General features: G+C 35.3%; 2 protein-coding genes across 2 annotated transcripts; both read right to left on the bottom strand.

Moving 5' to 3' along the window:
* Window positions 1-9,354: 9,354 nt before the first annotated feature.
* On the bottom strand, window positions 9,355-11,486 carry MC9 (metacaspase 9). Its single transcript, XM_059572219.2, has 2 exons — window positions 11,078-11,486; window positions 9,355-9,999 (listed from the first exon to the last, which is right to left on the bottom strand). Exons 1-2 carry the CDS (start codon window positions 11,436-11,438, stop codon window positions 9,407-9,409), a joined length of 954 nt encoding a protein of 317 aa, XP_059428202.1. The 5' UTR covers window positions 11,439-11,486; the 3' UTR covers window positions 9,355-9,406.
* Window positions 11,487-13,276: 1,790 nt separating this feature from the next.
* LOC132191978 (RmlC-type cupin) lies at window positions 13,277-15,758 on the bottom strand. The gene is made up of 3 exons (XM_059607146.2): window positions 15,427-15,758; window positions 15,029-15,153; window positions 13,277-13,616 (listed from the first exon to the last, which is right to left on the bottom strand). The coding sequence occupies exons 1-3, from the start codon at window positions 15,722-15,724 to the stop codon at window positions 13,410-13,412; spliced, it is 630 nt and encodes a 209-aa protein (XP_059463129.2). The 5' UTR covers window positions 15,725-15,758; the 3' UTR covers window positions 13,277-13,409.
* Window positions 15,759-16,196: the final 438 nt, after the last annotated feature.

Below are 16,196 nucleotides of genomic sequence, written 5' to 3' on the forward strand. Positions count from 1 at the left end.
AGTCTTATTTTTATTTTCTTTCACACCTCTCGTTTTAAGGCTAAAAATCACCTCATTTCAGCATATTATTGAGCCAATACTCTCACCATATAGAGTTTATCTATTTTCAAACGAGTAGCTCGCAACATCCTAGTCTACTAGTACCACTGAGCATTCTAGTCTTGTTTATTATTATTATTATTATTATTATTATTATTAATGTTACTTGTTTATATCACCATTTTTATTCTCATCACTGAGGCTCAATGTGCGATATTTCATTCCTAACATGCATATATTTAAAGCATATACGAAATAAATCAACAAGCAATATAGTAAGGAAATGCATCATTCACCAACTTACATACTTACTTTCTTCTGTCCGTATTCTCAACTTCTTTTTTGCATACAAATTATATACATGCAAATAATACATATATAAGTTATTTTCGGAATAATTTGTTGTTTAGGACCCTCAACTCTTTATATTCATTATTATCCATCACTTCATTAGTCTGTGCCACTTAAAAATTAAAGATAACCATTTATAATAATCTAAATTTCAAGATTAATGTTTAAACACTAAAGCAAGCTAAAGCCGTGGTGACAATGTTTAAAAATAAATCTTAAGATAAAGACACATCATAAAGACAGTAAAAGTAAAGATGATCATTCATAATAGTCAAAATACCAAGATTAATGTTTAAACGCCAAAACAAGCTAGCCGAAGCCATGGTGACATAACATTTAAACATAAATCTTATGGTAAAGGCACATTATAAAGACAATAAGTAAAGATGATAAGTAAAGACCATGGGTGTATTTGTTAAAACCTTTGTCCTTCAATGATGTAGCTGATATGAATTAATGTAAGAAAAAGTAAGAACGTTTGATATAAAAATTTGAAAAAGTAATATAAAAAAGTGAAAATGCTTAGTTTTGTAGTGATTTTTTTATTTAAATAGTAGTAAAAAATAAATAATGTCATATAAAAATTAAAAAAAAAAAAAAAGTGAGAATGTTTCTATATTTATTTTTTTGAAAAAATGAAGTAAATAGTGTTGAGGGAAGGGAAAGAAGTTTAACAAACAGGGCCTCTATGTGTGATGCCCCAAGATTTCAAAACCCAAAAAGTAATACAACAATTTGACAATTTGAAAAACAACCATTTTTACCAAACACTTTTATAATGCGAACCTTAATTACAATGGTTTAAAAACATTTGTATTTGAAAGCAACCAAAAATCCAACTTTAGCTTATGGCCGAACTTGATGAGGCACCACCGAATTCTACCTTAAACCCTAGCACAAACGTTCGAGGCTAGACCACACTGAACGTTCGACCTGCAACCCTAGAACCGTTGAGTAATAGTACACCGAATGTTCGAGCATAATACCGAACATTCAATGACAATATGAAAAACAATTTTAACCCATTATCCACTTTTTCCAGCGTGCTACACACCCCTCCTTCTATAAATACTCCCCTCCTTCACCCTTCAACCTTCATTCCTCACTCCCACACCTCATCAACCCTAAACCTAGAAAGAGAGAGGATCTAGAGGAAGAATGAGCTTTGAGGTTGCCTTGCCATCTTCAAGGTAAACCCCTCTATGCTAAGTTGATTTTCATGTTGTTCTTATAATTCTCATGCTTCTTATAAGGTTTTAGAATGCCATGATGAGTTTGTGATATTATTCTCCTTAAAAAGCAAAAACGTTTTCAAATGTTTTTAAACACCTCTCATTTTCTTAGGCTTGCATGTTGTTATGATTTACTATGTTTGTATGAACCTATTAGGAGCCTAGGGTGAGATTCGTTACGTGCTTGTTTGACATAGGAGGCTTGCATACATTTTGGCATTTTGACCAAATGTTTTCTACACTTTGACCGAACGTTCAACCTCGAGTCTAAATGTTTGACCATGAGCTAGAACGTTCGAACAATGTCCAGAATGAGTAAATTAGGGTTTTGTCACCTTCTAGCTAGTTGCATCTTGATTATGACTCTTTGTGTTTACAATAGGTTCTCTAGTACTGTGTATAACGCTAGACTATGTTTTGTATAGCAGGAACTCAAGATGCCTGAGGATTTGAGCAAGCGTGCGAGGTAAGAAAATACTTCCGACGAATTTTCATAAAAACATGCAATATGTCAGCTGACTAAGCATGCGTATGTTATAAGCATATTCACTTTTCATGAAATGAGTAAATGCTTTAATAATTTATTAATAAGATGTATCATATGACATGGTACATCGGTACATGTGGTATAATGGCCATGGGCTTACCATATGTACTGACCCAAATAATTAACTAAGCTTAGGTAGCTTAGTTAGAGGGTTAATTTGGACTTTGGGTCACTAGGAACAGCTATAAGGGCATTTTGAGAATTTTAGACTTTTTGACCGAATGTATCCCCGAGTACCACCATACGTACGCTCTTGTCTTTAAGTAAGGACGTACGCTACTTTTGGAACACCCCTTGGGTAATACCTGGATGTACGCTACAGCCTTTGAACCGCTGTATAAACACTATTGGGCTACTTTTCAGAGTAGTTGGTAGCGCCCTCTGCTATAAATACTCCTACCCTCAACGTTTCACACTCCCATTTACTCCCTAAGTTCTGTGAAAATCCTCTAATGAGTGTGTTCTTGTGAGTTTTGTGAGTTCTTGGAGAAGGAGAGGTGATTCCTAGAGTTGTTAGCTTCAAGGAGGTAATCTTCAAAGCTTAGCTTGTTCCTTAGTCATTATGTTGTTTAAGTGCTTTTTATAGTTAGCTTAGTTAGTAGTTTATAGCTTTTAGTTATGTTGTTACCCTTAATCTTGGTTTAAGCATTGGTTAGCATTTAATTCTTGTTGGGCATATTTCCTTTTGCATGTAGACGTTTTTGTTTTGAGATAGGAGGTCTTAGAAATCCTTTTAGTAGCTTTAGAACCAGTTTGAGAGGATAGGAGGACAGTTGAACCAAATGAGGTTCTACCTGAAACTCTCTGAGTGGACATACGGCCACGAGACTAGATGTACGAGCCTTCTGGGAAGACGTACGGCCACGAGCCTAGACATACAGTCAGAAGCGTTCTAGGGAAAGCCACTTTGGGTAGTCGTCCAATAGCCTTTGTTTTTATGTTCTAGGTTTGTTTTAGTTGGATTTTGAACTAATGATAGGTATTTTTTCAGTATTCGAAGTTATGGAGCCTCAAAGGAATTTTATGGAGGAGTCTTACGACCTAGGTGAGTACAAACTCACATGGATTCTTATTGTTACTTTTCCCGCATTACACGTCTATTTTATATAAATCAAACATGCATATTGCGCAACTCTCATAAAATACATTTTAGAACTACTGTGAACTCTCTTTTGCGAAAACGTGTCTTGATTAATAAGATAACAATAAGGTTTGCAAAACTATGCATATAAAAGACTGATCAAATTAATTGCATCATATGACATGGTATACCATGGGCTTACTATACAAGTTAACTTTATGGTCAAATGTGTGTGTGTGGGCTTTGGATCCAAAGGTTTCGTGACCAAGGCGCAGCCATTCCCTAATGGATGGTCACTATATGATGGACATTATTAGTGGTGTGGGCCACCCGAGGTCGGAATCGGTCGTGTCACTAATGTTATGTATGGTAGTGTACAATATACGGGGCACCGATGTTGTATTACAGGTCCCTCGGAACAGCACTAACCCTACTGAGAATGGGTAATATTTCGAGTAGACCATACGGTTAAACTATTATTGTTACTCATGATTATAAGCATATATTATATTTATATCACATCCATGATAAACTGTCATTTTATAATATTGCATGTGCTTTATAAACAACTAAGTTCACTATTTAATGACGGGTACATCATGTGCATTTATACTCACTAATTCATCGGACTTACTCTTGTATTATTTTCCTTTTTTCTCCATATGTACAATTATGCTGTTATAGATAGTTTAGCAGAGATGGATACCGCGAAGCGTCTGGACAGTGTGGAAGATTTGACCTGGAAGATGCTTTAGGACTTATTGCAAGCTTAGGCGGATGCTCATGGTAATTAGTACTTGTGGGTTATGTTGTAGACTTTGAGCTTTTATTCATGCTTGCATATTGAAGTATAGTATGAATCCCTTATAAAGATGATGACTTGTATAATGTGATTTTAGCTACTTGATAATCTTTGGTAGACGCTCTGGTTGTAACGATTATGTTTATAGAATCTTTTTTCTTTTCACTGCTTAGTATCCTCTCTTTTTGAAGAGTAGAGGTCCCTGAGTCTTATTCTACGAGGGATAAGGCTAGAAGATGAATCGTAGAATTAAATACTAGTTAATTAATTTTCGGAGCGTTACACTATATATGCTTGATTCTATGGTCAAATGATGTGTGTGTTTATATGGGCCTTAGATCTAATGGTTGTTCGTGACAAGCACAACCACATTTAATTTGTGGGTCACTATAGGACGTACATCATTAGTAGTGTGGATCACTCGAGGTCAAACTCGGTTGTCCTGCTAGTGTTATAGATGTTAGCGTGCAATATCCGAGGCATCGATATTGTATTACAGGTCTCACAGGATAGTGCCAACCCTACTAAAAATGGATGATATTTCAGGTAGACCGCATATAATAGCTGCGATTCGAAATACACATTATCTTATTACATAAAAAGTATTGGTGATTACTGCTGAAATTATGTCATACCTCTTTAAGACCAAAACTACATTTTGGGCCATAATAGCAGAGGTAACACCTATTTGGGAAAACACATGTTTACTTGAGTAATTATAATGATAACTTATTTCATACTCAATTGTGAGATTTACTTACTAAATTCTAAACTTATGTAGTATTTGTGGCTTATCAAGTTGTCTCATTTTAAATTAAGAGGATTTGCTAGGACGAAAGTGTCAGGCGAATATTACCATTTTTTATGATAATATTTATGTACTTTGAGGTTTTAGAAATCTCAAATCTTATATTTTCATTTTTGCATATATTTACTCTTATTTGTTAATGGGCGATCTCTTCGGTTAATTACGAGTTAACTATACCGGTGGAATTGCTAGTAACCCTACCAAAATGGTTCAATCAAATTTTAGGGGTGTTACAATATGTAAATAAGTAATATATGTCACATTTATCTTGCTTCATTAATCTTTTAAGCTTATTGGGTCCTTTAAACAACTTATTAAAGTAAATAACACAATCAAAATAGCAAGGAAAGAATTTCAAGTGAATTATAGAATATTTTTTTGAAAGCTCACATTAAAGTTAAGAACACAATCAAAACAGCATACTAACTAAGCTGCATTTACTTACATGATATAATATATGTTTTTATATTTTTAGTTACTAATGTAAGGAACTTGATGCTACTAAGTACCTTTTCAATCCAGTAAATTTCAATTATACCTATGAATTTTCTTTGAATATTTACTAGATGTCTCAAACATAGAGACTTAAATGCAAATATCTGCCTTCTTTGGTATTCAATAGATGTAGATCTCATTGGGTTTGTGGAATGGGTATTCCATTAGAAAAATGAATAGCTATTATTGGGAATAGAAGATATTAGAATGGAATAATTATTCTAATTCTTTAGTTTAGTAGCAACACATATTTAATAATTGGACTTGAACCAAAATTACTAAAAAGTCCATTTGATTTCTAATTTTCCCAAAACTCAATTTTTTTATTTTTTTTTTTTATACAAAAAAATGTTGAACGTGTGGTGGCTGACCACCCATAGCAGGTGGCCACCCCCGGTGGGGTGGCAGCAACCACCCCCGAAGCCCTCCGGTGGTGGCTGCGGCCACCCCCTAGGGCCTCACCAGTCCACCACAAGGCCCTCTGAGGGGTGGCACGGTCACCCCCCAAGGCCTACTGTGGGTGATTTTTTGTTTTTGTTTTTTTTTTTTAATTTTATTATTATTATTTTTTTTAAGTTTGAGAGAAAATTAAAAAAAAAAATTATAATAATAATTTTTTGGAGAACCTTATCCATTCCCTAAGGAATATCTATTCTTTTAATTTTTTTAGAATAATAGTTATTCTTGTGTGTAAGAAATTAGTGATTCTCACGGGAATTACTATTCCTAGGAATAGACCCTTACCAAAAAAAAAAAAAAAAAGTATATTTCATAGGAATAGTCATTCTATTACAGGGGTCTATTCTGCAAACCAAACGGGCCTGTAGTGTCTTTGGTGTGGTTCTTATGTTTTGTAATACCCCAAATAATAAATCTCTTTTAATGAATAAAATATAATATGCCTTTTATATAAATTCCAAATATTTTAATAAGTACAATTCTTTATTAATAAATTGTATTATTATTTAATAAAAAACTGTAGTACATGAACATTCGAAGGTATCTTTGACTGTCGTTTGTACACAGAATTATTTTTGGATAAGAAATGGTATTTTATTGGCCTTTTATGGGTAGAATACCTCTATAAATAGACCTACAGTAAACCCTAGACTTTCCTATTCGGTTTCCAACCCACTTTAAACCTAGAGAGAGAGAGAGAGAGAAGAAATGATTACTCTTGAAGGTTTGGTTTCTCTAAAGCTTCCAGTAGGGGTGGCAAATACCTGCCCAACCCGCAAAACCCAATCCGCCCCACCTCGATCCTCTCAGTTTTCCTCACAAAAAAAGTAGATTCGGGTTAAATATTAGGATATCCGGGCAGAGCGAGTCGGATTGCGAGTAGCATTTTTAAAATTTTCTGGATACCTGCTCCGCCCCACCCCACAATATAACCAAACCCTAAAAAACCCTAATACCCACAATAACCCATCATATCTTTTCACATCATGCCACCTCTCATCATCTTCTTCTTTTTCATTTTCTTCTTCTTCTTCTTCTTCTTCTTCTTCTTCTCTCTCTCTCTCTCTCTCTCTCTCTCTCTCGAGCATCTGCTTCTTCTTCTTCAGAGTTCTTCTTCTTCTTCTTCTTCTTCTTCTTCTTTGTGCCTCTCTTTTTCTTATTCTTGGCGCCTTCTTATATGCACCTCTCTTTTTTTCTTCTTCTTTTTCCTTCTCCTCCGTGCCTCCCTCTCATCGACGCCTCTCTCTCTCTCTCTCTCTCTCTCTATCTCATGCGGCTCTCTCCCTCTCCCTATCTCTCTAGCAATCCCGTTTGCAGCTCTCTTGGGTTCCAAACCTGTGTCACCCGCCTGCATCACCTGCCCTGCCCCACAAAACCCAAAACCCGGCTAATATTGTTCATTATAGCCTCTTTAAAATTTTTTGGATACCCGCTCCACCTCGCTCGCAATATAACCAAATCCTAAAAAAACCTAATACCCACAATAACCCATCATATATTTTCACTTCACGCCGCCTCTCATCATCATCTTCTTCTTCTTCTTCTTCTTCTTCTTCTTCTTCTCTCTCTCTCTCTCTCTCTCTCTCTCTCTCCAGCATCTGCTTCTTCTTCTTCAGAGTTCTTCTTCTTCTTCTTCTTTGTGCCTCTCTCTTTCTTATTCTCTGCACCTCCTTCTTATCTGCACCTCTCTTTTTTTTCTTCTTCTTTTTCCTTCTCCTCTGCGCCTCCCTCTCATTGGCGCCTCTCTCTCTCTCTCTCTCCTGCGGCTCTCTCCTCTCCCTATCTCTCTAGCGGTCTCGTCTGCAGCTCTCTTGGGTTCCAAACCTGCATCACCCGCCTAAACCCGCATGACCCGCCCCGCCCTACAAAACCCAAAACCCAGCGGATATTGTTCATTATAGCCGGGTTGCGAGGTTGCGGGTCTCATTTTTAATACCCACAACCTGCAAGGCAGGTACCAAAAATGCCCAATACCGGACCCAATCCAACCTGTGCCCACCCCTACTTGGAGGACTCTTGCCCAAAGGTAACCTAGCCTTAGTCCCCTCTTTTTTTCTATACACTTTTGTTGCTTAAATCCATATTCCAACATGCTTGGTTAATTGTTTAATAAAACTTATGGTTTTCTTACAAATGAGTTCTTGATTTAAAGGGTTTTGCATGAGAACGTGAATATTTAGTAAATCTACATAATGGTAGTAACCACTTCACTAAATACATATCTAAACCATTTGTAATAATGTTTTAACAAATGGGTTAGTTTTGAAATAAAAATAATGAAGTTTATCACCTTTAAGTATTTTTGGTAAAATATGTAAGAATCAACCCACGTGAACATATAAAATACTTGATCTACTTTGTGTTCAGGCCTTTATGTCTCGATATGTTGGATTAATGAATGAATATAAGTAGTTAGGTTAAATTGATAGTTTTTGCTAGCGGACTAACGATCAACCTAGATAGATGAACGTTCGCCAGTTGGTGAATGAACATTCGATTATTGAGGAACAAACGCTTGTTTCTGCCATAATAGGTTTATACGATTTTTAGCAAAGGATTAGGGTTTTTATCTCATAGATAGAGTTTTATGTATAAGGATTAAGAGTTATAATGTGTTGTGTTTGATACCAGAATATGATTTGCAATGACTTAGTGATTAAGATGTTTGAGTTTGTGGATCAATGATTGAGGTAAGTAACTCATTACGAAGTTATTAATGTTTAACATGCGATATGTTAGCGGATTGAGGCTGTTTTATTATATTTCATGAGCTTATTGGTTTGTAAGGTTGCTTATAAGGATAAATGCTTATATATCATTTTCTAATATAAATTAGCAATAACTGTATCGTATTACATGGTACACCGGTATTATAATGCTCATGGGCTTACTATTATATGAGCTTGACCCTATAGTTACACATGTTTAGCTTTAAATCCAATTATTGTTTTGTGACGGTCGCATCATGTACGGATTGGGTCACTCGTACAACTTTGCTACTATGTGACCGTATCCGGGACACCAATATTGTACTCATGTTTCTCAAGAAAGCGCCAACGCTACCAAAAACAGGTTAAGAAGCTTGGATTAGATCATTTGGAGGAAAGCTACAATTATATATATATATACTTGACATATTACTGACGTACATTATGCCATTATACTTCAAAATAACTTCATGTCGCCAAGGAGCATCCTCAACGGATTTTCCGTGACCACATTAGCAACAACTTTGGTCGTCCCGAAATTCTTGGTGTAACTGGTACACCTAACGTTTTGTCCTATTTTCATTTCTTTTATAAAAGAAGTCAAAGAAGTAGGAAAATTTTTACTTGCCCGAACGCCATGGCCAGATCTTTTCACTGGTGAAGTGGCCATAGGCAAGACAAGGTCATCGTGTTCAGTGTTCATCCATTTTTATATTCTTAAAGTTATCATCTATGGATTGAGAGATGATTGAGAGCATTTTAATGGAGAAAAAAATGATTGGTGACAGAGATTTCTTTGAAACTCATGGTTTATAATATTGGATACCACTTTATTAATAATAATAATAATCATTATTATTTTTGAGATAATTTCAGTAAAAAGATCATATACTGTGAGACAAGAAAGGAGCATCAGCGTTTTGATCGCTGCAGTAGAGGCAAGGGTGTTGAGCAAAGTTTGTAGCCTGCAAAGCCTTTCTGGTCATGAGCACAAGCTGTCTATTGCTAATTAATGGTCGACGACCGACATCAACATCAACATGATCATGATCATGATCATCCTCCAACAGTACCCTCTGCAACGCATGGCTGAAGGCTCCATACGCCTTCTCTCCAGCTATGTCGGCAGAAGTCTCATTTGCTTGGCACCCACTCAGAAGAATCCCCTCGTCATCCCCCAGCAAATCCAGCTCATGTGGGCGCAAACGGAACTTGAGGCTGGCGTCGGCGCCGAAGAAATGCAGCAGGTGGGTGCCGATATCGCTTGTGTTTATGCTTGTGAGGGATGTGAGGTGCTGCAGAATGGATTCGAAGGGGATGGTCTTGGGAGTACTTCTGCGCTCTTTGGTGGTGACACAAGAAGGCCCGATTTGCTCTTTCTCTTTGTCAATTAGGCCTCCGCTGTGACACGAGTCCGATACAATTGTGAAGCTTGCTCCCTTTGGCACCCGGTTTACTATTTCCCGGAAGTCCACATCTACAACAATAACATACATTCATATGGATAGTATATTCTTCCCAGAATTCCAAGAGCTAGCTAGCATTTTTAAAAATGATTGAGTTGAGAATGCTATTTATTATAAATATATACGACGGTGCAAATTAGCATTTGAATCAATAAAAGCTTAAAAAACAGAAAAAAAAAAATTGAAGGTTAATTTTCATTGCTTTGCCATCTTAGTTATATGAATGGTAGTCTACTAAATTGCATTTCTATCCTCTTACGATAGAGAAATGGTATTTAGTAAACTGCTATAGTATTATATATACGATTGTTATATAATTGGGATAATATGACAATGAAAATCAATAAAAGCTTATAAAAAAAAAAAAAAAAAAAGTTAAAGGTTAATTTTTATTGAGCATTAGCAACACCCAATAGCTCATTCCCTTCCCTATATATAGGAAAAATGTCAAAAAAAAAAAATACCACAAAAATATCCTGCAACAAGTTCTTTATTGCTTCCCTAAGCATTGAGAATGCTATATATGGTGCTTCTCCATCGTTTTTTTATTCAGATTTTAACACAAATATTTCTCTCATCTCTCCCCTTTTTCCCATTCATTGGGGATTGCATTAAAATTTTGTAAAAAATGTAAGAGTAAGTAGGAAACTTGTATTTTATTAAGAATTAATATTTTAATGGTATATGTAAAAATAGGGAAAATTATTGTGGAATGTATTTGGATAGGGAAGCAAAAAGTAGTTTTATTCCTTAAATTTAAGAAAAATCAAAAGGAAAATGCTGCTAGTACTCTTATGTCATCCTAGTTATATGGCTACGAGTCTACTAAATAATATTTCTCTACGCTTATAATAGAGAAATATTATTTAATAGACTGCTAAATAATTGAAATAACATGACAGTAAAAATCTGCCATTAATTTTTTAATTTTTACAAACTCTTGTATATTAAAAGGCTAATTTTCACCACTATATCATTTCACTTTATAAAACAATTGTATTGCATCTTTCAAAATAACATTAATTGTTATAATATTACTCGTGTTGCTGAAGGATATAGAAAGTAAAAAACAGATGAAAAAATACAAACCGGTGATAAGATTGAAGTCACAAGGCACGATGGCTTCATCCTGCCTGAAGGGATGGCCAGGTTTGGAAGAGGGGATTGTGGTTCCATGTCCACTGTAGTGAAAGAAAAGGACATCCCCAGATTGCGCCGCATCCACCATCCGATCCACAGCCTTCTTAATGTTTGCACCTGTGGGCATCACCGCCGAACCGGGTGCGTCTGTCAGCAACTCAATGTGCCTCCCCTCGAACCCCAACTCTTTCACAAGCACCTCTCGCATCCCCAACACATCGTTTATGCATCCGTGTAACTCGTGTGGGGTGTTTGGGTAATTGCACCCAACCAAAACTGCCGCCCTCTTCTTTCCACTACTCTTCTCCATTATAATTTCCACCCAAATTATTTCAATGAAAAATAATAATAAATAGCTTCTTCGATCGTCTTTCCAATTTCCACCCTCCCAAAGTTCCAGCTTTATAATTCTCAATGTCTTGCAATTTGATTCAAGAAACCTGTAGCCTCTGAATTGACTTCAAAGGGTGGGAAGGATTCCTTTATCAAAATTATTTTAACATCTATCTACCTAAATAAAACTAATAAAATATTTGCCACGTGTACAAAAAAAAACATCATAAGACTTATAAAAAAAAAATGGTCATGTTTATAAATTTTCCCGAATTTTTTTCCTTTTTTTTTTTTTTTTTTTTTTTTTTATTGTTTTAGTCGACTAATCCAAAATGTGATTCACATATTTCACACGTGAGTTGGTTTTACTTGCACTCACGTTAACCCATATAGTGTGGCTGGCTGCTATGGAATATCCTTTTTTTTTTTTTTTTTTTTCTTTTTTTTTCTATATTTGTTTAATGGTAATAATAGTTTATACAAAGGTAATTGGCTCATCAAATATTTTCATGGATCCAATCCAACATCTCTTCCAACGAATATCAATAGCATTATTGTTTGAGAAACGCTAGAGAGCCAAATAAATGAATCCAGAAAAATTTTCAAATTGATGTGGCAAGAGTTTCTAAATTAAAAAAAAAAAAAAAAAAAAAAAATGCAATTCTCTTTCCCTTGTCTGACACTCACGATCGGCTACGCAGCTTAAAATTTTTCTTGGATTCATTTGTTTGGTTCTATAACATTTCCTGTTTGCTTACTTGTATTTATTCTCTGTTTAGAGTTTATCCATATAATGGATTGTATGATTTCTTACATTATAGATTACTTTATTACTTAAAAAAACAAAAAAAAAAAAAAACAAAAACAAAATAAAATAAAATGAACACCTTTTCAGAGCATGTTAGTTTTCTTTAGTGTAAAGGGAAAGTAGTAACACATGATTACGAAGACAACTTGTAGGATTTTATAATGAAAAAGTAATTCAAATTGTTGTTATTTTGTTTGGGTTTTTTAAGGTTTTTAACTTTACTGCAATCTCTCCGCCACCATCCATGCGTCTCTCCTCCACTCTCATAGGCCCGGGCTCTACCGTCCTTTGGTTTTCGCGCCCATGCGTAAAGGCAGTCAAGATGTGTATGTTTAAAACTTAACATGCTTTTTTACAGACCAAAATTTTATCATTAACAAAGAAAAGAAAAGAGAGCTCTACTTACACAAACATTTTTTTAAAAAAAAACAAAATTAACCCAACATCCACTTTTATTTTCATCATCAAACAGGACAAATTCAGAAATCAAAATTAGATGATTATTTAAGACTTAAAAAACTTGAATTAGGGACCCTCAAATGAAGTTCTTGATCAATTTCAATTCAATTTAACCAACAAAAACCTGATTAATCATTTTGTTTGAAGAAGACAACACATGAATACCATGAAAAATCGTTAATATTCAACTAGTCCAAAAATTACATGGTTGCAATAATGCCATTGTGCTAATCTTGAGAAAAGTAAAAGAAATGAAGAGGACAATATATATATTTTTTATAGGTAATTAGAGAAATTTTATAGAAAGCGTAGGCGTCCCTAACCATACAAGAAGTACACAAAACAAAAAAAACAGAAGCAAGAAACCCCAAACACCAAACATCCCAATAGAAACCAGCCCACAAACCCTAAACAAGATTACATCACAAGAGGGCAATAGAACAGGTTCACATGTAAAAATATCGAATTGATACAAAAAGACTAAAGGTTATAGAGCTAACTAATATTCTTGATTCAAAAATATAAACCTGCACGGTCAAAAAGAAGTATACCATGACCAGCAATGCGAAAAAGCTCACTGATAAAGTCAAAGGAAAGTGCAGCAATTGTAGTAACTTATATACACATTGCTGAAAGCTCACTGAGAAACAATAATCTTAATATTGTAATGCCTATTGATGCTTAAAGGTCTTTCCAAACATTAAAATCAGTAGATGAGCTGCTATAATTTACAACACTGTCTTGACATCCTACAAAGAATGCGCTCCGAATTGGATCCATGTTTACTAAAGCATGGGCAGTTCCACTTGGACTAGCTGCAACAACAACCTCATCTGCACTAATCATGGCTTCAGCAAAACCTTTACCAACTACTTGGCTGTTCTCCAACTGCCATTTCCTCACAAATAACAATTACAGGATTATAAAAAAGCCAAAAGAATAGGAAAATATTGATATATGAGATTCCTTAATTTACATTGTTGAATTTATGCAATTTGCATTTGAATCACATATACCATCCTCATTGTATTATATAGAAACCAAATCAGTCCTTTTCCAATCTCTAGTGCCATGATGTCACAGATAGATACTGCATTTCTAGTATAGTGATTTCAATAACTAGCCCATCACTCTGTTTTATGTTGATTTTGTTTTTGTACAAAAGAAGGCATAACACAATTGTGATTTTGATTAGAAACTATTTTATTTACCCAAGTACATAATGGGACAAACGGGAAAAAGAAACAACAAAAAACATAAACACTAGAGTTGACTAGCATATATTGTCAACTCGCTGTTACGTGAATAATTCTTAAACATGTAACATGATAGATTGTTAGGTTCTAAGAAAACCTAGACGAGAACCTAAACTTTTTAGATTCTAAGAGAACCTAGACCATTTACAAAAACAAGGTTTGAGATTAATTCTGTTTAATTTTATTAATCACTCACTTCGTTAAATAGGAAAATTACAACATCGAATTGGAGAGAACTCCTAGTTGGAGTAAACACCTTATTGACACTTAGACTCTTATGACAACTAGACTTAAAGCAATAGTATTACTTTAAAAACACAGCACCATAGCACTACAAACTTAAACTCTTGACTGAAATAGATAAGTATCAACATGCCATATCCCATATAACTTACTATTATAACACTCGCAAAGTCCAATTTCCATGCCAAATATCTTATCTTCAATCATGGGCATGGCTGGTTATCAGTTCGACCAAGAGGGAGGTTGTGATAGGTAGAGACAGCCAAATTAATCAGACACAGACGTGAATCATAGGAATTTTTGAACTGACATAAAACCATTCATATACCATATTCATTTAGCTGACCGCATAAGGTTGAGATTGAGACTCAATTGAGTTAAGTTGAGTTGTCTAGTTGTAGACACTCCTTGATGTAACTTAGACTCTTGTTCTTTTTTTTTTCTTTGGTAAGAAATGACGCAATCTAAGTACACAAAAAGTATACAAGAGAAACTCATAACTTAGCATATAAGTTTCCATCCCCGGAAATAGATCTGACATCAGCATTTTAATAAGGCAAACCATTACATTTGATTGAAAAATAGAATGAGAAATACTTTTTAACTTCTCAGGCTTCCGTTGTGTGTCATTCAAGCAAAACTTTTTTACCAATTTGATACTATTCATTTTCAATCCCTAATTCCTTTGTGTGGCATGATAAAGAATGCATCCAAAAAGGAGAATTCAAACAATCAGTAGAGTTCACATCCACAGAAGCAAGCCGCTATGCTATTTTCCATTCAAGTAAAACAAGAGCTCACCCTGAATTTCGTTTTCGCTCCCCAAATGACAAATGTCTCGTTACAAGTATAGTGCCTGTGATTTCCCCTTACAGCACCAGGTCGAATTTCTCCAAGATGAACCGAAGTACAAGTCACCGCCCCACCTGTAAAGATTCCTCTGTCAAACTGTAGAATATAACGTAAAAACACAACAAACAACAGTTAAAGCATACAATCTCTACAAGACTACGTTTGGCTGCATAGAATTGAGTATGATTTCGTACTTTAAAAATATATATAAAAATTAAAAATTAAAAAAAAAAAAAAAAAAAAAATTCAATAGAAAAATTGTACCCGTATGTTAAGCAACCAAATAGGTGAATACCCATAACACAATATGAACCTTGGTGGGTGGGTGCGTGTGTAAAAGAATGTACCCGAAATGCCGGAATGAAGGGCAAGAGAGATGGGGTTGAGCGACCAACCCCGGTTGTCTTTTGCGAGCGTGGAAGGAAACCCAGAACTGAATCTGACCAAATTGGCCTTTGAGTCATCCTCTTTGCTCAACTTGTTGTCGAAAGAAGCAGCCGAGAAATGGGAGGAGTGCTGGAGTCTGAGAGAGAGCCATGTGAGGAGGAGGAAGACTGAGAGAAGAAAGGGGAAGGCCTGGGGCTTCTTCAGGTAGCGGATCAAAAGGGACGAGACCGAGGGTGAATGTGACGAGTTCTGAAACATTGGGCCGTCTCACCTCTGATTTCTTCTGGATCACTTCCTCAGTTCCTCCAAGGGTTTCCCGTCATCATCTCTTTCCCCGACCGTTTGTTTCGACCTTTTTTGTTTTGTGTTTTTTTTTTTTTTTTTTTTTTTAATATGAAAAAAATATAAAAAAGCCCCCCAAATTACCAGTCGTTTTCGATTTAACCCCATAATATTTCAAAAGTGATAAAGTAGTCCATAAACTACCAAACTATTTCATTTTGGCCACTCCGTTAGTCAAAACCGTCAGTTTGGACGGAAACTGCAAAACGACGTCGTTTTGTTATGAGTAAGTTACTACAATGCCCTTATATGAAAAACAAAAAATTTAGGAAAAATATAAAAAAACCCCTCAAACTATCAGTCGTTTTCATTTTAGCCCCTTAATGCTCAGAAAGTGATAAAGTAACCCCCAACAAAACGACGTCGTTTTGCAGTTTCCGTCCAAACT

This window comes from Corylus avellana, chromosome 10, assembly GCF_965113065.1.
Source record: "Corylus avellana chromosome 10, dhCorAvel1.hap1.2, whole genome shotgun sequence".
NCBI classification, from domain to species: Eukaryota; Viridiplantae; Streptophyta; class Magnoliopsida; order Fagales; family Betulaceae; genus Corylus; species Corylus avellana.

Bases quoted from the DNA above. Each gene is read 5' to 3' on its own strand.
- LOC132191978 (XM_059607146.2), bottom strand. From the start codon at position 15,724: ATGTTTCAGAACTCGTCACATTCACCCTCGGTCTCGTCCCTTTTGATC. The intron at 15,154-15,426 runs GTACATTCTTTT...GAATCTTTACAG, and splicing joins CCTTCATTCCGGCATTTCGG to GTGGGGCGGTGACTTGTACT. The intron at 13,617-15,028 runs GTGAGCTCTTGT...AGGAAATGGCAG, and splicing joins GAGCGAAAACGAAATTCAGG to TTGGAGAACAGCCAAGTAGT.
- MC9 (XM_059572219.2), bottom strand. From the start codon at position 11,438: ATGGAGAAGAGTAGTGGAAAGAAGAGGGCGGCAGTTTTGGTTGGGTGC. The intron at 10,000-11,077 runs GTTTGTATTTTT...TTATTGTTGTAG, and splicing joins TGACTTCAATCTTATCACCG to ATGTGGACTTCCGGGAAATA.